The following is a 24,868-nucleotide window of genomic DNA, read 5'->3' on the forward strand; positions in this document are numbered from 1 at the left end:
TACGTTGAGGCTCGTTGACAAAATTTAAAAAATGGTCAGTTAACGAGAGGTGTTCACTAACAGAGATTTTACGTTACGGGAAGTTCCACTAGAGTACTCAGTATGGATATATGTACTAAAAATAATCTATATACAATATCTACAGGCCTACACATTTATTACATAATGTATATACAGTTTTAGGCATTAGATGTTTATCGGAATGCCGTCGTCGGAATGATTTTTTTTTCAACATCTTTTTTTCCCCCAACACGAGCGGTTGGCATCTTCTCAACATGCTTGCTTAACTTATAACTCAATACCAAATTCAAAGATTCATTTCCATCCAGAAATCCAAGACTTTTCAATAGAACAGACCGAGCACGACCAGGCTCTGTCACTTACGTGATTTTAGCTCATTGCCCCACTCGTGCCGGAGAAAATTCTGAAAGACAAGGAGGGTTATTTTGGCGGGGGGGGGGGGGCTTTCGTAGAGTACAATATGCATTCTCTAATCGTTATACATACAATCGTTGCGACAATATGCATACAATCGTTGTGACGATATACATACAATCGTTGCGACAATATGGTTATAATCGTTGCGACAATATGGTTATAATCGTTGCGACAATATGGTTATAATCGTTGCGACAATATGCATACAATCGTTGTGACAATATGCATGCAATATTTGTGACAATATGCATAAACTTTGTGACAATATGCATAAACTTTGTGACAATATGCATACAATCGTTGTGACAATATGCATACAATCGTTGTGACAACATACTTACCTGTGTCAACTGACACCAGGGTGCAACAGAAACGGTGACATGACTACAGAAAAAGATTGTTACCGCAAGGAGTGCCACACCAAGGGGTTAGGGGGCACCAACATCTCGGTAATTAGCGAAAAAAAACTGTCTTTCGAAATCGGAAATTGTATGTCCCGGTATAATTAGCCTTCGTGTGCAGAAAATGACAGTGGTGCGACAAAAATTATCAATTAGACCAGTGGTTCTCAACCTTTTTTGACTCGGGAGCCCTTTTTAATAACCCCATATCAGTGACAGTTACTGGCGAAGTAATTTCAAACTTCAATAACTTGGCTAAAAATTGGCATAGTGCCGCCATCTTGGTCTCCTTTTAAAGAAGAAGAATGGAAGTTTGCGCCAGTACCATTCTGGCATTCGTGGCAGCACACAGGATATCGTGTACTGCACGCGTGAGACGACTTTCCTGATGCAACACGTGTCCATTCACGGGATCATACCTCAGACTAATTATCCAATCTAAGTGAATAAAGTGTTGTTTTGAAGAAGAGTGTGTATGTTATAACTTATTTTGGGTGCCAAATCTGTGTATCGGGAACTTAAAAAGGAATACGCGACTGTGAATTGGAAAAAGTTTGCAAATTTTCCTACTTTCTTAAAATGTCGCGATATATGAGGGCAAAGTATAACCAGAATTGCGAAAATCGGGCGCGAACATGGAAACCGTGAAATTTCGAAAGACACGACACTGAAAACGCGGGACTCGAACCCAAAAACCAACATGCATTACTGTCGCGAACAAAATTGTACGCAAATACGCTTTTGAATTTCGAAGGTAATTTTTTTTTTATGGGTTTTTGTAAAAAATACCCCCTCTATTTACAAAAATACTATTAATTCAATTACGTACTCACTTTCAAAATTTTTAATCTGCCTCTCATTTTTATGAGCCCCCCCCCCCCCCTGCTCTTGGGATGCCCCCGGGACATACCCGAGTGGTCCCTATGCGTTAAGATGGCACTGATCGTAGCGACACTACAAGAGCAAAAATTCACTGTCAGGGGGTAGTCTCATAGAGGATAATGTTAATTAACCTTGCTTATAATGGCGATGGAAACACCATGAACTCTGTTATAACAACATATTTTTCGTGGGTTTTTCTTCCGTTTTCCCAAGGAATTCCTAGAAATACCAGGAATTTAGCCTTTCCCGACTTTTTCTTCCTAAAAATGTACCGATTTCCCCCGGATTTTCAGGAAAGCTTATACCGCCGCATTATAGCCGATATGTTTTAAAACTCGGGTGTCACACCACCTTTTTGAATGTTTGGGGGGTCTGGTCCGTTACCGGCATGCCAGGAAAAGCGAGGTTTAATAAGGTATTACATTATATACATTAAGCTAATTCAATGGATTGTTAGAATAGATAGATAGAACCGCTCACAACCCCGGACTGATGCAAAGCACCTTACTTCCGTTACCTCAAAAGAGGCAGAGTTGTGTCGGAAAAGTTAGCAGAGATTTATAGTGGTGGCTCCCCTTGCCCCGCGCTCGCAAGTATCGAATCACTCGCGTCGTTCTCCCCATGAAGACCGCCATCAACTCGATGCAACGTACAAGGCATTTGACTCAAATGGACAGCTGAACCCAATGACTAGGGAGAAAAATTGCATGTGCGCCCAGTGGCACATAAGGGCTGGAGACCGCAGCCTGGGATTTCGAAAGAAATGTGGAAAACACTTGTGTGCAAGAAAGAAGAAGAAGCTGGCATGTTGAAGTGAGAGAGATTTGAGAATGGTCTAAATACACAATTCATACAAAAATATATACAGCGCCTCCACTGTGACGGGAAACGAAGAAACACCGTCCACCGTGCTGATGTAGCTTTGCTTCCCTTTTCATAGACGGAATATGCAATATACACACACACACGCACACACATAGATTGTTAGAATAAAGATACCTAAGGACTTCCCAGAACGTACGAGTCGAATGATTTCCCTGCATGCCGGAAAATACGGATACTACTCCCAGTATGCTGCTCTCCCTCGCTGTTTCCTGCCATGCCGGCTAATGCGAGCGGGAATACGGTATTTAAATTCTCTATCTATACCAGAATCTGTGATAAAAATTAATTTTCATAATTTTTAAATTTAATTATAATGAACAAGGCTATAAAAATTCATCTCAATTATTCGCTATGGCTTTTATTTTGGCAGTGAAAGTACGTTTTAAATCGCTGCAGGTTTGTTGGTGGTGTATTTTTCTCGCCAAGTTTTTTTTTTATATAAGCAATATTTGGGGATTTTGCCACCAATTGGAAATATTTTTGGCGAGAGCTGAGACAGTATGTCATATTTATGACCCCTAATTTTCCGTACTTTCCGTCATCCGAATCAAAACGACATATCATGCATAGCATTTGATTGCACCTGATTATAGTTTTTGGCTTGAAAAAGGTCTTGAAAAATCAACCTCGGTTTTAACGACACGTTGGTTATAACGACAAAATTTTACGGAATCTTTCATGTCGTTATAACCAGAGTTTTTATTTGGCGGAAACTACTGGAAGAATCATAGTAATCAAGGAATTCTTGAGCTATCGGTCACGACCCCAATTCGATTAACAGGGGCGTGCGAGATGGGTCGCTCAAATCAACTAACAGTCAGGAATTCTTCAGCTGTCTGTCGAGCGAAACTTGCTTCGCAGGGGATTTTTGAGATGAGGTCGTTCACTCACGTGCTTGCTCACTTCCTAGATCGCTTTTGGTTATTAACACGCTCTACGCCTATCTTTCGGTCATTCACATACTTCCACGCCCTCTACGTCACTCTTTTTCGCGCTCACATGCTTGCACACTCTTTTGTCCACTCATACGATTACAAACTCTCTAGATCACTCGCTGACTCAGTCCCCCGCTTTGTGGGCAGAAGCGGATTCATGGTGGGTTACATAAATTTTGGATGAGTGATTGAGAGACCGTATATGGGTAGACCGACGAGTGACAGTATGAATGACCGATTGAGTGAGTAACCGTATGAGTGACCGATTGAGTGAGTAACCGTATGAGTGACCGATTGAGTGAGTAACCGTGAAGTTGATGAATCGCGTGGCGGTAAATTTTCCGTTCGTCGGAGCGTGATGGTGAATTGCGTGGCGGTGAATTTTTTTGTTCCTGGGGAATTGCGTATAGTGGTGAATGTTCCCAGCTGTAAATTTTTCTTTTGGTGAATTTTTGGCATTAAATTCCCCCGCACGCGGCCCTCAGTAGTTATGCTATAAACAAATCACGTTTCTGAATTTATTAGTTGTTTTACGTTCACCATCAAGTGAGGAATAGCCGTTGAAATTTTTCTCAAGTATTTTTTATTATAATACCTGTATATAATAAATTTGTTATTTCCACAGTTAATTTCAAGTTTTTGGTAATGATCTCTCTCGCTTGTGTATCTGAACACAGGTAGGTACAAATACCGTCTAATCCAGTGTTTCCCAAACTGGGCGATATCGGGTGGTGGTAGAAGCTTTGCGTTTAATATAGGATTCTATGGGATAGCCTGGGTGGGGGATGAAAAGAAAACTTGTTTGGGATATATAGAACAATAAGTCTAGAAAACTGTGGTAGAATCTAAGGGTGCTCAACCTCCTCTCCGGTGAGAGTGCGGTACACTTCATTGGTTTAAAAACGTGTCGCGGGTCACTTCGTTGGTTTAAAAAAGTGTCCCCGTAAGGGAAAGAGCGGGGGCCATATATATATATATATGTGTGTGTTTGGTGTTAAAAAAAGTGCCGTGGGCCATTTAAGTGGTCTGGAAATGTGCCGTGAGCTGTTTGACTGACCTAAAACTGTGACGCAACCTGCTTGATTGATCTCGAACTGTGCCGAAGGCTGCTCAAGTGCTCTAAAACGGTGCCGCAAGTCACTTAAGTGATATGTATGTGTGCCGCGTGTCACTTAAGTGATTTTTGAATGTGTTGCGAGCTGTTTGAGCGATCTCGAATCTTCACCGCTGGTGAGTGATGTGGAACTGTGCCACGGGTCGCTCGAGTGCTCTGTAGATGTGTCCCGGGTTACTCAAGTAATCTGTAAATATGCCGCGGGCTGCATAAAGGTTCTGGAATCATGCCGCGGGTCACTGAAGTGATCTTTAAATATGACGCAAGTCACTTAGTGATTTGGGAATGTGTTGCGGGCCCCAAAAGTCAAGTAGAAATGTTCCGTGGGCACTTTATCGCATTTATATATATATATATATATATATATATATATATATATATATATATATATATATATATATATAATCTTGTACCCACATGTAATCATATATATATATATATATAGTGTACTTAATCACGCAATTCATAAGAATGAACATGAACATATATATATACTCTGTTGCGTGCATTAGGTGGAGGATTCCACACGTATTTGTCAATTATTTGCTCAGATAATTGAATTTTAACGTCAACAACATGCAACGTTTTTTTAAAATCACCATAACTTACCCATATTTTGTGCCATTAAAAACTTTTTAAATAATTTCAATAAAAACTTCTCGTGTTAAAGTATGTAACTCCATAGTGTTGAGAGACGTACAAAGTTTCAACATATTTGAATGAGTGGTGTTCGAGAAAAAAATGTCCCTTATCTAACAAAATACTTAGTTTAGAGGAAAGAGCATTTCAGTGGGGAAACATTAGCATGTATGTAATGCCTGTCATCGGTTTATATTTTAAAAATAATTTTAGTACAGGTGGAACAAAAATTTTAAAACATTTGTACGCAGAATACAGTCGAATCCCGTTATAACGAACTCCAACAGACCGGGAAAATCACTTCGTTATAACGATATTTCGTTATAAAGGAATTTCAGATTTTTACGTTGTTCCCATGTAAACTTATCTGGGGGGATTAAAATTGGATTAGATTTTCGCTGTAACGGTATTCGTTAAAACGAGATTCGACTGCATTTCGCAGTATGTAAAAATTGGAGAAAATGTGTATTTTGGGAAATTTGCATGCACCAACCCCCCCCCCCTTAAGCGGGTAGCTTTAACATTGTCCCCTACAGGAGAAGTTTTGGTGCTGAAGCATTTTATCCGTTTACGCGGGTTATCCATTATCCGATTAAGCGGAGCCGACTGCACTTTCAATGTATTCACAGTTCAAGATAAATGAGTTCAATACGTAGGGGAAAAAAAAATATATTTCAATGTCTCTTTACTTGTCGTTATTCTTCTTTTCCTGCCCTTGTGTTTTTCTTCAGAGAGTAGTGGTAATGCCCTTGAATCCTTGTCAGCAAAATGAAAATCTTCCAAATTGGATCTTTCCCAAAAGGAAGGGCTGGACTGACTCTGAAACTGTATGTTGTAGGTACTGGGATAGGTAGGTAGATACGTACATGAGAACAAACTCACGCTGGAAGCAACCTATTCGTATCCTCTAAGACGCGTCCAATACATTAATCTTCCGTTCAGAAAATTGAATGAATCGTCATCGCTCCGGAAGAATCTTCTTCATTTCTGAATCAAATAAATACAGTCGTCTCACCGCTTATTAGAATCATGGATAATGTCATCATTCTGGTATTGTTATCATCACTTTTGCAAGGAACGGACGAATATCATAACGTTGTTCATTATCGGGACGTCTGATAATGTTATCATTTTTTTTCCCCCCATCGGCAGTTTCTTTTTGCGTTTTCTGAAGTTTAACCAAAATTATTTTTCCCCGTAAGTTATCGTTTTCAGGCTACAAGACTATCGATATGAAGGTGTATCAGGACCGCCCCCTACCAGGTGGGGTCCAGTGCAAAAAGAATTCCGCCCCCTCACCAAAAAAAAAAAAAACACGATTTTATATATATTTTGCTAGGGCATCCTGAAAAATTCACGTATTATATCAGAATATACGGTAACGCTGAACAATATTCAATAGGGTTCCCGTATTTGATTCGCGACAATTTGTCCCCGTGGCCTACAAATACACGAAATTGCATTTAGTAACATCTGTTTTCACGCTTTTCCTCATGGTTATTGGGTGAACAAAGGTTGTGAACTTAGTGCCATGGACATCCTTCTTTCGTTGAAACAATCAAAAACAGGGGAAAAACACTAAAACATACAGTCCACCTCGCCCCCCGGTATTCGCGGGGGTTACGTTCCTGGGGTGACCACGAATACGGGAAATCCGCGAATAACCGAAACCATACTTTTTTTTTTTGTATATCTCGTTTATTGAACATCATGAATGAGAAAGAGCAGGGTGACGCAGAGGTAGAAGGGTCATAAACCACCGACAAATTGAAATCATATATATTAGCGATAATTCATTGCGTCAAAGTCGCGATTCCACAATTTTATTTACCATCCGTAGATGAACTGTGTAAGTTACGCGCCTACACTTCAGTTATATGGCCCGTCGGTTACTGCTTCCCATGGATGTCTCTGCTACTTGTCTAAGACTTATTAATACACCTTATTTGGAGAAACATCAGGAGTCATTATATCTTCCTGTATAGGACTATTAAGCAAACGCATAACAACAAAGACGGGTCGGCGTTGCAGAGAGACGATTTATACCCGTCTTGCATACCACAAGTATTACAGAACTTCTGTCCTGCGTACTCCAGGATCATCCACTATCTCGGTGAGATTTTACTAACCAACGGACTCTTCAAGAATGTACCTCAACAAAGCTATCACCGCAGGTGTCAAGGGACGCTGTTTAGAGCGCATGGACGCTAGAATGTTCATCTTCGGATGGAATCGACAATTTTCAGAAGATTATGATGTAGATGTTACAGTTGATTTTTAATTTCTCCCTCCGTATATCCGTCCATTGACGAAAATTGATTGTATGTGAATTTATATGTGCAAACTATATGTCATATAGTTATTTATTATTCTGAAGATATTTAATAAAGTTTCCAGATACACCCATCCTCCGGGAACGCTTCGATATCTGAATGAGATGGGAAGCGGGTTGTGTTTGGTTTTCAAAGATCAAAGAGGCAAAAGAGCGATTGTTAGCGATGTTTTCTTAAAGATCATTGTGATTTCTATTTGCCGTTTCTTCTTCTTCATATCCTCAAGTATGGTGGAGTATGTTGACAAGGCTTCCTCTACTAATTTCTCTACATTTGAAGAACGTACGTAGAAGGATCTATGTCATGAAAATAATCTATTGCTGATTTGAACTTGCGAATCCCTTCCGCTATTTTACTTGTGGTGTGAACTTGTCTTCTACTTCTTTGTCTTGATATTCTTCATCTGGTAACGGCTGCAATTTCAGGGCCAGTCAGCTGCAATAATTCCTTCTCAGTCAATCCAGTATTAAAAGAATTTTGAGTAGCGTGTATTCACTCTCGAGGTACCTCCTGACTTTCAAAACGAAACACCGTTTAAACTAATCCCGGAAAAGTGTTTTCGAAGTCGAAACATTTTTATTGTTCGCCCAAAATACCAGGAGCATTGCCTTATATGCCCTTCAATGCTCACGAATTCGCAGATTTCAGAATTACTGTGGGCTTTATCATATACACATACGCATTTGCGCAAAACAACATAGTAAGTCTATCTCTACTTGCCTTGAAACCAGAAGCTTGCTTTTTTTTTCTTTTGCTTAACTTCTCTGCGGCATTTTCTTCCAAAACAGTGTAGTCTCGTCAGCGTTAAACACCTGCTGAGGTGCATAACCCTTCTCTTCAATAATTTTCTGCAAAGTTTTTGGAAATTTTCTAGCTGCCTCCTGGTCGGCAGAGGCTTGATCGCCCGCGATTTTTACATTGCGTGATCCGAATGGTTTCCTAAACCCATTAAACAATCTTTACTTGCACAAAATTCTGATGAAATAGACGTTTTACCAGCCCTTTCCTTATGGAAGAGTAAAATTTTTCGCCTTTTCTGTTATAATATTACAATCAATTGGAATACCTTTTCGTAGCAGTCTTGTACCCACAAAAAACAGCATTTTCAGCACGAGAAACACATGGATCCCGTAGACGATGCAGAGTTTTGACTGCCACGGGTGCAGCTACAGCCACAGCTGAACGAATTTTAGATTCCTTTTTTCTTGATATATATCTTACCGTAGATTCGTTGATTCCATGATAGTGGATCACAGCAGGTATTGATTTACTTTCGCCAAGTGTAGTCAATATATCCAATTTTTCTAGTCAAGTTTTCACTTCTTTTTGTCTTTTCAAAGCATTATCAGGAGCACTAGAAGAATGAGCCATCCCAAACACGCATAACTCAAATTTTGTGAACAAAACACTTGAATGACGATTGCTAAGTGTTGCCAAAAAAGATTTCCAATAAAGGAAAAAGAAACCGCAAATACGGAAATTGCGAATATGTAGGAATATGTAAATTTCACAAAAAAAAAAATCCGAAATTACGCAAAAAAAAAATTTTTAATCTTAAATTTCGCATTTATTTGCAAAAAAAATCAGGTCAGAAATTTCGTATTTTTTCCACAAAATTTTTTTTATTTTTTCACAAAAAGTAAAAATTTAAAAATCAAATAAAATATATTTAAAAAATTAGCATATCATAGGCCCTCGGCTAAAATGATTTTTCTGAGGCCCCTCCCCCCTACCTTGCTAGGAATGCTTACTCTCGATAATTTGAACCAGATCTCATTTTCATGAGGCCCCTCTGCACTTTAGGTTTCAAGTAGTATTAACGATAAAATTTAAATTTTCGAGATTTCTCAGAAAAGTAGTAAAAATTCAAATTTTTGCATTTTATTCGTCAAAATTGGCAAATTTCGCATTTATCGCGGTTATTTCGTAAATACGAAATTTACGTATCCCTACTGATATGAAAACCACGAATACGGGACCAACTGTCTATCCTAATCGGGGGAGGGGGGAGGTCAGGGCGTCTGGAGCGCCCCCCCCCCCCCCTCCCCGAAATATTAGAACATGACAATTTTTGTGGAATAATATGGTTAAATCACTTTTTCTTTACTTTAGTCTCCCCCCCCCCCACCCGAAATACGTGTTCTTCCCCTTCGGAATGAATTTCTGGCGACGGCCCTGGTACGTACGCCAATTACACATCATTTTGAGAAATTCGGGTCAAAAGGAAAAAAAATCCAGATCATCTCAGGACGATGGGAGCACACTAAGGGTAAGTTCAACACCCCCTGAGAAAGAACACCCTCTTCTTTAGATGATGTTGGGTAATTCAGACGCAGCCACCTCATCGGAGGTGAACTTGCAGAAAATTGCTTCTGTTGTGATGGACCAATACTGTGTCAGCACCATCTATAGAAAGCCTCCACGCGAAGCTCGTGACGTGACTGAAGAAGGTCATCTCACCTACCGCCATTGGATATACTACAAATAGGGTAAAGATGACGCATGCGTCGGCCTGCTATATCCAATGGCTCTAGGTAAGATGTGGCCTTCTTCAGTGACGTCAAGAGCTTCGCTCGGAGGCCTTCTGATGTAGATGGTGTTGGCTGTGTATGGTTTGAAAGATAATGACGAAATGAGAACAGAAGTTCATACTGAAGGTTTAGATATGCTGGTACAGGGTGTCCCATAAATTTGTAAATGGTTTAAAAATTAAAAGAATTAGTGTATTTGAAAATGTGGTTTGCGAAGAAGTTATTCTCACGAAGAAGGACTTCAGTTTGGTACAAAAAAAAAAAATAGTTCAAATTTTTGTCTGTAGAGGGCCAGAGAAACCAGTCCGACACGAATGATTAGACATCGACCTCCATTCAATCTCTCCGGAACGTTTTCAAATTTTCAGCCGGTGATTCGGGACTGAAGTAAAACACAACTCCACCAATAGTACTTTATCCACCAACATCAACAATGAAAACCCTATATAAGCGTCAACAGGAAAATTCACAAAAGAGCAGTTAATTGTACACCCAACATTCTATTTGCGTATTTCCAGTGATTTGCTTTCGTGCAGTGTCCTCTATCGAACAAAATACGAACTTCTTTTTTTTTCCTGAACCAAAACAAAATCTCTGTTCGTGAGAATAATTTTTCCCCAATTCACGTTCAAATACACCGATTCTTTCAATTTTTATAAACTTTTTAACTATTCACGAATTCATAGAATATTCTATATTTGTGTAATAAAATGTAAATATGTAATGCATTTTAATACATAAAAAGTTACGAACATCTAAAGTTAAATAGCGGATACATGAAATACAGGGGTTTTCCCATACCTCTGTTATTTACGGGACGGCTCATTGACTCGTGTCAAGGCTGGCCCAATACGTTCAAAGGGTGTGGCCGCTCCACCATTAGCAATGATCGTCAAATGTTAGAGAGGTTGTCTTTGACGCTTTCCTTCCCCCTATCTTCCAATCCGTCTGACCACGCATTGGTCCAACAGCTATAACACGGATAGTGCTCTGCAAGAATCGGTTCTGCTCTGGTTCTTGGCAAATATTGGGCTAGTGTATAGCCAGTCTATGGCTGCGGTTATAGTGGAGCGAAGAGGTAAGCAGGACGAGAATTTCGACTAGAAAGAAAAACAATTCATAGGGGTGGAGGGATCCGCGCATAGTAAAAGAAAAAGAGGATAAAGCAAATGTAGCCATAGAGGGGTTTTATTTGTAAGGGTGTGGCGATACCTACGCAGAAGACGGGAGGGGGGGGAAGGAAGAAAGAAATGGACCATCCACCACATAGTGAAAATCGACGACAGATCGTGGTGAAAACAAACCGGATTGTTCAAGTCGCGCATGTTGTTTAGTGTCCTCTTTTTCGCCTTCGCTGCTCGAGTATGGGAAGTGTGGAACAATACAAATGCTTTCGTCGCTAGTCTCGATTATGCACGCCCGTACCTCGTGATCGAACCGCTATGTGTTCGGTCTATGCCGCTGCTGCTTCTTTGTGTCAAGGGAAGGCAAATATTTGCGGATGACTATTGGGTCATTCTTCTTAACACTTTAGGCGGCAATTAGAAATCACTGAGGCGCCCCCCCCCTCCTTCAAAATGTAATATATTTTTTAATAAAGTAGATTTTCTTCCGATTTCGGTGCGTGCAAACTAAGTGGTGCAGGGAAACGTTTTCCATTGAGAAATCAACTTTATAAAATATCTGGGCTTGTCAATCTAAAATAAAGAGGCTTTTATCAAGGCGAGATATCTCATCACATTGCCGCTAAAAGGCTTAAGTAGATTCCGGGCTGAAAGCCATGGTATGAAAGAGTGGTTACAAACCGGAAGCCTAACTTAGGGCTTTAAACCGCCATATAGAGCTCTGAATCTATTTAATAATGATTAAAATGTACGGGAAGCTGTTGTACCTTGACTTGGGCTACACGAATTTCACCGCCCTTCTCCCATTCTCACCTCTTTCTCTCTCTCTAGTCTAATTTTCTTCACTACTCTTTCTTGAATTTGGCACCCTGTGCTATAACCTGCTTGGCTTCTCTGCACTCCTGCAAGTACACCCGTTTTTCCAAGTCTCTCTTTTGATCATTCCCATGCTCACACACTCCCTAAGTTGCTCTTTTGGTCATCCTCATGCTTTCGCACTGTTTTGATCACTCACATGATATCGCACGCTCTATGTCACTCTTTTGGTTGCTCACTGACATGGCCCTTTGCTGGGTAACTCTTTTGGTCATTCACATGCTTGTTCACGCTCTTAGTCACTCTTTCGCTCACTCACCTCACATGCTTGTAAACTCAGTGTAAGACACTTACTTTGGTCACCACTGACGTAGCCTCTACCTGTCTGGACAGAGATGAATTTATCGACGGTTATAAAAATTCTGCAACCCTTCTCCCATTCTACTAATTTTCTTGGCCAATCATTTCTCAAATTTGCCGCCCTGGGCTGCAGCCCGCTAATTCCCACCCCCCCCCCCGTAAATACGCTACTGGCGTTCTATCTGATGTTAAACCCCTCTCAGTTACCTTGGTGGAGGTTTCGCAAATAGGCACGTTGTAGCAAAAAAATCGTGCATTTTGGATTTGCCGTGTCGTTTTATTTTTTTTTTTTTTTTTTTCTTCATTGGTGGAGATAGACCTAGAAGTATGGGGGGGGGGGGAGAGGGGGGACACGGTCATCATTCCTGGAGGGAAGGAGCACGATGATGATGATGTCAATTCATACATACATATATACATTAGATCAGTCGCCCCCCGTATCTCCGCCCATGGGGTTCTTGGAGAGATTTCAGAAGGGTCAGTGAGCTTGAACTAGGAAAAACAGTTAACCTATTGAACATTGAAGGACCGGACACACCCCGCTTCCCCTCTCAAGGAGATATCAAAGCGTTCCCGAAAGATGGGTGCATCTGGAATTTTATTAAATATGCATATGTATATATACAGTCAAACCTCGTTAGTGTGTCACCCGGTTAACACGTCACTCCGCTTACGGGGTCACTTTTTGTAAGTCCCAATTGTCCTCATGCAGGAATTGGCACAGCTATGGCTTACTCCGCTTACTAAGTCATATTTATGCTCTCCCAAGAGTGACTCATTAACGAGGTTTGACTGTATCTATATAAATTTGTATAACAGAATAACAAGTCCAATTACAGGAGTATAAATCAACGAAATAATTATGATAAATCATGATCTAAGAATCGAAATCTAAATTTATATTAAAACTTCCTTGGGGCACGTCCGGACTCGATAATCAAATTCCGTTGAAGGCGGTCCGTCCGCGTTCGTTGGATGTCACTAGTCGTGTAGGCCGTACAACGACGAATCGATGTCATGTTTGCGTCACATGTCCTTGTCCAAGTGCCCAAGTCAGTCAATGTTCGGACACCCAGATGTTTTAGCTCATTCTAGGCACACATTCCTGTTCCATAAGCATCCTACGTCTTAATTCTCCTGGGTAATTAGGAGATTTTCATCATTCCCGAAGCTACATCGGCTGGCTAGCTGGATTATGGGTGGCATTGATTCACAACGTTAACATGTTAAGTGTTTATAGTTTCTCCAATAAAGTTCGCCGTTCAACGACGTATCAGTTTCGTGAATTTCCAGTACCCCTACGTGGCCGCAAGTTGTAGACTCTCCCTGGTATCAGCTTTACTGGTCTGGAAGGCTGAAATTCATCCTGCTTCTTCCGTAGTCCACCCTTCTTGTCTATTGTTTTTACATTACTGCGTAAATTGAGTGTTATTTTGTGAAGGGGGCCGCGTCATTCATTTCATTCGCACAGGTGGTCCGTGGATTTCATCCTAACGGCACAAAAGTTTAAGAACTCAAAAGTAACCCCTGGCTTAAACAAGTCATTAACGATATATTAGTTGTTTGATTTCTTTCATTGTTCACAAACATTTTCGTCATTGATGAGTATATGTTACGATAAATGTGATAAATCCAGTTGTTATGCACAATCGCTGACCATTTGTAGTAAGTGTGTAAGTAATTTGTTAAGTTTGATAAATTTTCTCTAAATTCATTACTTTTACCTGCGATTGTGCATAATACCCAAGCACCGTTGGTAAATATGATTAACCGTTTTAAATTCATCCCATTTGGTGGTCCTTATGCGTAATTCCCATTTCATACTGGTAAATATGATAAATCGGTCCCACATTCCCGCGATATGAATTATTATTCCGATTTTCAGAACTTTATGTATTTATCTTTTTAAAACAGTCAGAGTCTGGACCGGATATATAACGAACTCTGATTTATCGAATTTTTCCGAACATTCCCGAAATAACTCCTATTTGACTAATTTTGAACTCGGACCTCGATATAACGAAATCTCATTTAATAAATATCACGATCGCATCCCGATGTAATGATCTCCCAATTAACAAATTTACACCGATATAACGAACTCTAAATTAACAAATTATTTTATTTAACGAATTTTACAAGTTTTGTGCATGTGCGTGTTCCCCAATACAAAAAACTTCTATTTAATTAATTTTACAATCGAACCCTGATGTAAATAAGCCCATTTACATCATATGAGTTCTACAACCCAACCTTGATACAACGAATTCCTATTTAACAAATTTTACGATTGTACCCTGATATATCTGTACCCACATTCCACGATTGTGTCCCAGTATTGCGTAGCATTTCATCAAACTATCATAACGTATATTTTTTAGCATTTATCGAATGTAATAACGGTACTTGGGATTTTACATAATCGCCGGTAAATGTGATAAACTTACCGAGATTATTGATGATTCCATAATAACCGGTTCACCATATTTACCGTAACATCTGGAGTAAAAAAAATTAAATTATGGTAAGTAACACCAATTGAAAACACATGAAAAGAAAACGTTGTGGTAAATGTGATAAATCGGTTATTATGCGTACTTACTAATCGTTCCGGTAAGTTTGACAAATTTATCACTTTTACCGGTGAATATGCACTATAATACCCAAGCGTTTCCCTCTCTCTCCCATTGTATTTTACATTCATAAATACTAAAAAAAGTTATTACTTCCAACGGAGATTATGCATAGCTAATACTCGAGCGTCGTAGGCAAATTTGATAAATCCTAAATTTTAGAGGTGATTATGAATAATAACTATCGTTGGTAAATTTGATAAATACTTGAAATTTATCGCCTTTATGATTATGCATCGTGCCTAGTGTAACTGATGAAGAAAAAAAATTCCAAATGAGCCTATTATTTGTGATGAATATAGTCGGACCTCGGCATAATGAAAACAAATTTGACGATATTATCTAGATATAATGACATAATACATGTATGAATTATGTACAGTATATCATATAGCATGGTTTATCATCATGTTTACGAACGACGCAACTCTTGGGTACTAAGCATAATCGCCGGCAAAAGTAATTAATTTTAAGGAAATTTATATCAAATTTACCAACGACGCTTGGGTGTTATGCATAATTGCCGTTGAAAGCGATACATTTAAAGAAATTTATCAAACTTACCAAAATGCTTGGCACGGTACAATGTATGACAACCGCATTTTTATCCCATTTTACCGTAACAAATATACTACTCATGCATGGCAATAACCGATTTATATGTTATTTCAGAATGATAAAGAGGACATCGGCACCAGGACATTTGATTAATTTGCCGTTGGATCACAGTCGGACCAGGAGCCAACTCAAAGAGGCGCCACCTGGCGTGGAATCGCCGGAAAACATTCCAAACGATGCAGAATTTTTCGCATCGAGCCTACCCATAATAACATCGACGCCTCCAGGATCGAGGTTGCCTTCGCCGATACGTCTACCACCGAAACAAGTGAATCCGGCTGGTTCCGGATTACAGCATCATCTGACAGATGTACGAATGAAGGTCGAATCGTCTTTGAAACTAGAATGCATGTTGTAAAAAAAAAAGATGCACTTCTAACTAAAATAGATTTATTCAATTAAAGTGAAAGTTCGCTAGAACGATACTCGATACAACGAATATATATATAGATATCAGAGCCGCCCTTAGAAGTGTGCGACAGATGCGGTCGCACCTGGCCCCGCACACTTACAGTAATAATAATAATTGTCATAAATTCTGGAGTTCTGCATTTTCATCTATCAAAGAAATAATTCTGAAGTTTTTTGAACTCTCATCATTTTTAGAATTCTGAATTTTCATCAATTTATGCAGTTTCTTTCATTTATATTCTGAATTTTCATCAATTTCTAGAATTACTTCTTTCATTTATTCTGAATTTTCATCAATTCAAAAAGTATTTTTTTTCATTTATTCTGAATTTTCGTTAATTCTAGAAGTATTTCTTGTGTTAATTTTTTAATGAATGAATGACATTCATTCATTGTTAATTTTGAATATTCATTGGTGCTGGAATTATTTCTTGCATTTATTCTGAATATTCATTGGTGCTGGAATTATTTCCTGCATTTATTCTGAATTTTCATGATTTTAATTTTCTGAATTTCGATTCCTCTCTCCCACAGAATGTATGAAAATCGAGGCAAAAGGGCTCCCTGAAATTATCAAAATGCCCCTGGCTCCGATATCATTTTCGCACCGGGCCCCGCGTCTGGTAAGGGCGCCCCTGATGTGTGTGTGTGTGTATTAGTTAGTCTACTGTTAAACTTATGTCTCTCGATATAACGATTGATCCCTCTACAACGTTTTCTTTTTCAAGTCTTATTTCAAAATGCCTACAGGGTAATGATAAAACACTTCTCGATAAAACGATAATCCCTCTACAACGATATTTTTTCTTGGTCCTCATAGTATTGTTATATCGAGATTTCACTGTACTTGTGCATTACACATGTTTTCTTGCGGTAAATAGTAAATATGTAACAGTATTATAGACTATAAGGAGCAGGGCTGTCTTAAGGACAACATGGGCCCCATAGGCGGGTACAGGCTCATCGAACGGGAAGGAGCGAATCATCGAGAGTATGCATCGTTAATATGGGAGGGAGGTTTTTGAATGCCTAATTCCTCCCACGCATGCCAGAAACATAATTTTTTCACTAAATGGGCGAGGGGGTGGAGGTGGAGCGATCGCCTCCTCTGTATCAGCCTTACGTGGGCCCACGCATGAAGTGTTTTTTCTAAGGCCCCACTCCCGGGCTAGAAATGCCTACCTACAGATTTGCATTACTTTCTCTCAAACTTCTCTATCAGATCTCATTTTTCATGAGGGGCCCCTGTTCACTTAAGGCTCCCGGACCATGATCGGCTGAGTCGTGCGTTAAGACGGCAATGGTGAGGGGCACCTTCCTGGGAAGCCGCTGACGCGGAGAGGAAAACTTTTTACGCATTTACACAGTTCACTTTAACATTAATTTTTTTTCTCAAGTGATCCTCCTGTGTGCGCTCGTCTCTCAAAATGATGTTAATGGTGATGATGATGACGTCATTTCAACAGTGACATCTCTTGACACTAACCATAGAATCGATGCCGAGTCCAAATAACGGAAGAACTTATTATTTTAAAATCATACTTTTCATTTCGAAAAAAAAATAATTAATCATTAAAAAATCAAAAAAGTAACAACCGTTTTCACATGAAATTATGTAATTATCAAATATAAATTCTGAAGTTAAAGATAGTAATGAAATTAAAAATGTATATGTGAAATCTTTTTGGATTGCACCAGTTATCGCGTATGCACTCCAATATTCAATTGTAGATGTGTTGCTTTTCAAAGTTAGGACGCATTCACGATATCGACACGGATTGTTTAACAAAGCTTGAAATCGGGTCTTTAACCAATGCGTTATATATAACAGGGATTGGTTAAAGACCTGCGCCGTAAGGTGTGGGGCACATTGAAGCGATATAATAATATTATATAATAGTATTATATTATAATATTATTATATATCGCTTCAATGTGCCCCCACACCTTACGGTGCCTACACGCTACGCTGACGTGATCCCAGACGTCAGATTCGCGTATGTAAGAGATACGCGGAGGAAAGGAGATCGTTTATTTCCTAGATACACGCTCCCGCTGGAAGATTAATAGATACGTAAAACAATTTCATTAGGGTCCGTAGAAAATATGAACTGAAATTGAGTATACGCAGTGAAACCCCGGTACACAACGATACTCGATATAACGATAAGTCCCTCGACAATGGTTTTTTCTTCAAATTTTGTTTGGAATTGCCTATAATCTAATGTAAACTCCTCTCGATACAACGATATTCTTTACTTTAAGAGAATCCTATATCCCCCCAATGATATTTTTTCATGTTTCGAAATAGCCTACAATACATTTTTAAACTCGTCACATATATTCTAGTTCTGCTGAAGACGTCTATTAATATCGGTGTATTTGATACCACTTGATCACCGTAAGCGTCGATGAAGTTTTCGGTATCGCTACTTTTCGTGTGAGATGTGCACCAACATACATTTTATTTATTTATTTATTTATTGATAAACTCACACAACAGGCATATGCCCAATTACAGTGGAGTGAAGAAAAAAGAACATAAACAGCAAGTTGCAATATAGGGAGCAAAGAGCAATACAAATAATAATGAAAAGTTCCACAAGTAATAAATCTATCGCCCGCAATAAACCTCTTTACAGGGAGGGGCAACACATCTGATTTTTTTCATCAACTAATCAATTAAAATTTATTTGCGGCGAATAAATTCTCGAAAGCGCATTTTTTGGTAGTACTAACAACGCCGATTTAGAAAAGATACCAACAGCATCATAAATTTTGTGGCACGTGGCGATAATATGTTGATTGAGTTGATAGTCCCTCTACAACGCTATTTTTCCTGGTCCACGGCATAGCACACCTATCCTTCGGGAACGATTCGATATCTCTCTGAGATGGGAAGCGGGGTGTGCCCGGTCTTCAAAGGTCAAAGGTCCACGGCGTATTGTTAAATCGAGGATTCACTGTAATTATCTACAACACCAATAAATGAGGCCAAATGCAATGCTTAAAATGCGATGTATTTTTTTTTTCTGCGTAGATTTATGGCTCGACTGAGAAGTTCGAAAAGATTTACGTCTGAATGATTTTGTGTTTCAGGACAGAGTTTGTCAATCGCCGATAAAATACGGTGACCTGACAAAACCGTGTCCGTCAGACGCATCCCTCGATCGACATCTTCCTCCTTTTCTGTCTTTTCTCAAGAACTGTCAGCAAAGCACTTTGGCAAACGTCGACTCGTCAGCCATGGGAAATGGCAGGACAGCGTCTCAGGTTGATCCTGGGATAGGATACGACAGCATGATGCTGGGATTCAATGTGACAGGAACTCAACCATATCAAGGTTAGTATTCGAGTTTTTCCACATCTTACGTAGAAATATCTCCAGTTTTTTTTTTTTTTTTAATTGAAGAACAACTTTCAACCCCATCTTCAACTCTGAAGAGTCATTGCCCTATATAGTGGTCCACCTGATAGGCTTTAGAAGCTATTTGCCTTTCAGTTGAAAACAAAAGCTCAATTAATTTTGGTTTTTCTCTCAATTTGCAGCAATGAAAGTCACGCCTTCCCATGTATTCAATTACCAGCCCCCGAGAAAATTTACCTCTAGTCCATTAATTCAAAGCAGTCACCTTCAGAACGCCCATTTAGATTTGTTGCCTTCACCACCCAACAGCAACAGTTCCCCAGCGGAACCATTGTGCGCATCACACGGTAGTGGTGACGCTATGACGCTTCAGGATGCAACAGCGCAGCTTGGCTTCCATTGTGCTCAAGACTGTGCAGACAGAGATTTTGCCCATAATCCAAACTTTGAAGAAACCAGTGCGCAATGTATAGGATCCGCATCCCAAGTGTCTCTTGGTGTCACCGCTTCGGGTTGCACGATCATATCAGGGCAAGTAACGGATATGGTAAGGGGTGGTCGATACCCCAGCGGACAGCAGAACTTGATCGGCTATCAAAGCACGATCACCGATAGTGCTACAACGGACAAGATGGACATGGAAGCTATTGTTAACCAGACATCCTCTAACAATATCGGGGGTGGTGGTGGTAGTAGTGGTAATGGCTGTGGCGATCGTAACTGTATATACCAGACTGAAGTGATTACTCAGGATTATGGATTCGAGTGCTTATTGTCGAATCAAGCATCGGGATCGCTTCTTTCATGTAAAGGCAACCCCGAATCTCATTTTCAGGACGATATCACCATGTCTACTTTGTGCGGTGAAGTCGTGGAAGCAGAACAAGGCAATGTCGTTCCGATCCCTACATCGAAAAATACCTTTCAGGAAGTCAAGCCACCTTTCGGGAGGTATTCTGTGCTGCCTCCTGTGACAACGAACCAGGTGAGATCGTGCGAGGGTGATAACATGAGCATGATCAGTTACGGATCGTCATCAACGTCGCAAGCTCTTCCTCCGGGTACGGGTAACGCTGCTACGTTCACCCCGTATACCGACATCCAGTCGATACTAATGGGTAGTTCGAGAAACTCTGGCAGGTCCTCGTTCTCGGGAAGAGGTTCTAGGAACAAGCGAGCCTGGTCGAATTCTCCCCTTTCCGCCGAAGGTATCGATCTGAACACTGTGATAAGAATGTCCCCGACTTCCCTGATGACCTACTTGAACAGCTCGAGGAGCTCTTCGTCATGCGTGTCTCCGGGCTCTGCAGGGGAAAAGGCCGGCTGCTACGGTCACCTTTCGGCACGCAATAGTTCTAGTCCACATTCCGGATCTGGTTCTTCGGGAACTAGGAGGAGCTTATCACAAACTCCTAGATCGATATCATCGAGTGTTCCATATCAGCAACGGGAGCCTCAGCATCCCATAACTTACGGTAACGTTGAAAGCTCTTATGGTAGTAATAACACCAATAACAAACCAGATTTCTCAGACATTGACAGTAACCTCTTGGTGATACAGGCTATGCAAGAGCTGGAAGCCAGCTGTGCACTCAGCAACCAGGACACCTTCAACACGGCTGTGACGAGTGATCTCGGACTATTTCCAGCCACGGTTCCAGAATGTGATAACTTGAGAATATTGCCGCAAGACTTGGCCATGTTCAGCCTAGACGACTACATTCCATTCACACCCATCGCAAGCAACATCGCAGTTCCGAATCATCTGGCCAATGTGCAGTTGCAACATCATCAGCAGCCTCTTCAGCAGGTGATGCCTCCACCGGCGTCACCGAAGACACTGCCACCGCTTCCAAACAAACCACCACCAACTTACGACCAGCATATGGCCAGGAAGGCAACCCTTCAGAAGAAAGGGTCCTCTTCCGAAAGCAGCAGCAGTCAGCCTTCAAATTCCTCGAGTTTTGAGAGTTCCGAAGGAGACAAGACGACCGGAGGGAACAGCAGCTGCACTGACAGCGACCACAACAGGATGTACGAGTGCAGGTGGTTGGACTGCAAGTCGGTATTCCAGGACCAAGAGGAATTCGTCAACCACATCGAGAAACAGCACATCGAACAGAAGAAGTGCGACGAATTCGTGTGCCTTTGGAACTCGTGCGCCAGGAAACTCCAGCCTTTCAACGCCCGGTACAAGCTCCTGATGCACATGCGGGTACATTCCGGTGACAAGCCCAATAAATGTACGGTAAGATCGATTTGATTTCGTATGCGAATCAACCTAACGAAACGTTGTACGATACTGTGAATTTTCTTTCATGAACATGATGCAGCATTCTGTTTTATGTACATCCATGTAATTTGGAATGATTTCAGTATACAGGTTGCAAAAAAGCCTTTTCACGACTGGAGAACTTAAAGATCCATATGAGGTCACACACCGGTGAGAGGCCCTACAACTGCTTGTACCAGGGATGCCCGAAAACCTTCAGCAATTCCTCGGATAGAGCGAAACATCAGAAGACGCACCAGGACATGGTAAACATTTCTTTCCGCTTTTATTTTCCATAGTGTGCTTTCCACAAAGTCACGTGACCCTGGTCTATAAAATAGCCTTCATGGCAGTTGTGTCTATTACCACTCTTTACATATGCTTTTGGGACAATGCAGTCATTGCCTTAATTTTTCCCGTATTTTTCAGAGGCCATACGTGTGCCAAGTTCCAGGATGCGGAAAACGTTATACCGACCCCAGCTCGTTGCGGAAACATGCCAAAGGAAGCCATGTCGAGAAGAAAGAACCTGGAAGGAAAAAGGTAACAGGGAGAATATCGTCATGTTGTGCGAAGTTGCTATTCAACCAATATCGTTATTCATGACCCAGAATGGGGGAGTTTAGAACTGGAGTTGGAAACTGGGTCAGTTTTACTGAGAGGGAGGAGAATTCTCTGGGGTTGCTAGTAGGGACGTCTTCCCCAGCGCGACCCAACACACACGGGTAAAAGGCTTACATCCCGGAAGGGACAGAGCCTGGGTCGTGTCTGGTCTGACAGTAGGGACGTCTGATTGATTGATTAGGGATTGATTTATGCCAAGACATCTCTACTGAATTCCTTCATTCAGTAGGGATGTCTTGGAGTAAATCAATTTTTGTCGTTTCCGCCGTATTCTCCGTTTCTTTTCGCCTTGAGTTTTAAGCGAATTCTATTGGATGCCGAAACGGTGCAGAATGCGTCAAATGAAAGAGATTTGATCCACAAACTATTTTGTATAAGACTGATTTACTTTGGCATGATGTATCTACGTCTATTCTTGTTTTTGATAGATTGCTGTATTGATATATATTACGCTAAATATAATAAATCCGGTTATCATGAATAATCGCCGAGCTTTTTGGTAAGTTTGATAATTTTTTCTGAATTTATAACTTTTACCGGCGATTATGCATAATAGCCAAGTGTCACGTCGTTGGTAAACATGACAAATCGTGATATACTATACATGATAATTCATACATGCATTGTATCATCATATCGGAGTACGACCGTAAAATTTGTTATCATTATATCGGTTGTCCGACTATATTCATCACACATACTAGACTCATTTGGAATTTTTTTCATGTTTATCAAATTCACCATCATACAAGGGTATTATGCATAACTACAGACAAAGGCGATATATTTATCAAATTTACCAAGACGATTGGTAACCGATTTATCATATTCACCGTAACATCTAAACTCACATCTGATGATTCCGGCACATACTGAATCGGAACCCTACTAGACCATGAATTTCGGTATCTGTTTCCGATACTGCTAGGCTTGAGAACCACTTACGTTTTTACCATATCACCTTGAGAAATGGCTGTTCCGGAATAAACACCAACGCTAAAATAATTTTCTGCATGAAATTTGTCAATCGAAGCCAGAAAAAGCACCATATGAATGTGTTCGTTCGAGTGAACAAAAAAAAAATACAAAAACATGGAAAAGAACTTGGGAATGGTTATCTCAGATTTTTTGGCAAGGTAAGTTTGCCAGCAAAAGAAATTTTTAATTAAATATTAAAAAATAATTATTAAGATTGGTCCGATTAATCCATTAATTGGGTTTATTAATTAATCAGTTGTTAATCGCAGTTAAAAATTTTAGTTGAGTTAATCGACTTGATCAATTCGATTGAAATTCAATTAAAATCTGCCAAAATAATCGTAATTTAACTTCATTTGTTCAAAGGAACTGATTAGATGTCTTAAATTGTGTACCTGTATGCAACATTTTGAATAAGTGATCATATCTGAAAATATTTGAATCAATATTTTGATTGATATATATTTGAATCAATATTTTGATCGATATATATTTGAATCAATATTTTGATCGATATATATTTGAATCAATATTTTGATCGATATATATTTGAATCAATATTTTGATCGATATATATTTGAATCAATATTTCAAATTTTTGCTTGGGGAAACGCAAATCGATCCAACGAAAACTGATGAGAGTTTTGGATGACAAGGACCAAAATTTACTGTCTCCACTATGAACAGTAGTTTTTCTGCATTCTTGGAAGCATCAGCTTCTCTCCTCACAAGTACCATTCGGGAGGAGTTTCTAGAGAAAAAAAGGAACAGTATATATATGAAGGTTAAAAGTAGTTTCGGAATCAGTGACTAACCCAAAATAACCAATTTCTTTAAGACCACAAGAGCCAAGTGAAGACACTTAAGGATTTGACATAATATGTTCAGCATATTAAATTGTTTCGAGCGGACAGCTTTAATTTCTTAATCTATTCTTATATTTGTTTACACCTAGTGAATAGCTGCGTCAAATGAATGAGAAATATTTTTATATTATCAATTTTTTTTAATAATTATGAAGAAAATCGAAATTCGATTAAAATTCGGTTAATCGGTTGATTAATCGATTAAAAAAATTTTATCACCCAGTTAAAATTTTTGATCTATTCCCAGCCCAACAGAAAAGGATTTAATTCATTTCGTCTTTTCCCAGCCCAATGAGGCTGTCTGATAACTTACAAATAGCCTTTCTGCGGTGTTGCGAAGAAACCATTTTACCCGCATTCAACGCTGTTCTTTCCCAAATTTCCTACGTTTTTCAAATTCGAATATCTCTGTGAATATTGCGCTCAGAAACATGGAATTTTTTCTGTTAGTCTCAGGAGATAATTTAATCTGATAGGAAGCTAGAGTACAGGAGGACCGTATAAAAATTCCGATTTTTTTTGTTACACACTGTAATACAGGGTAATTTTTGAACTCCTGTTGAGCATTTTTTAAATTGGAATTTTACTCTACGACGGACGATGATAAAGGTCGTGCTAGAACTTACAGGACACCCTGTATA

The 24,868-nt window shown here is 39.8% G+C and overlaps 1 protein-coding gene across 3 annotated transcripts in view; it reads left to right on the forward strand.

Annotated features, from left to right (window-relative positions):
* LOC149084125 (uncharacterized) overlaps positions 1 to 24,868 on the forward strand; it is an 81,958-nt gene that overhangs the window by 41,109 nt on the left and 15,981 nt on the right. For 2 of the 3 annotated variants that reach the window (XM_089234467.1, XM_089234466.1), the window contains exons 2-6: positions 15,764 to 16,031; positions 19,220 to 19,463; positions 19,670 to 21,735; positions 21,864 to 22,025; positions 22,189 to 22,302. In XM_089234467.1, the coding sequence (XP_089090593.1) occupies positions 15,765 to 16,031; positions 19,220 to 19,463; positions 19,670 to 21,735; positions 21,864 to 22,025; positions 22,189 to 22,302 (2,853 nt within the window). In that variant the 5' untranslated portion in view covers position 15,764. The remainder of the gene's footprint in view (positions 1 to 15,763; positions 16,032 to 19,219; positions 19,464 to 19,669; positions 21,736 to 21,863; positions 22,026 to 22,188; positions 22,303 to 24,868) is intronic. The other variant, XM_089234468.1, reaches the window with a different exon arrangement.

This window comes from Pholcus phalangioides, unplaced genomic scaffold (assembly GCF_987345545.1).
Source record: "Pholcus phalangioides strain wild (caught in Gottingen) unplaced genomic scaffold, Ppha-v1.0 ptg000008l_1, whole genome shotgun sequence".
Taxonomy (NCBI): Eukaryota; Metazoa; Arthropoda; class Arachnida; order Araneae; family Pholcidae; genus Pholcus; species Pholcus phalangioides.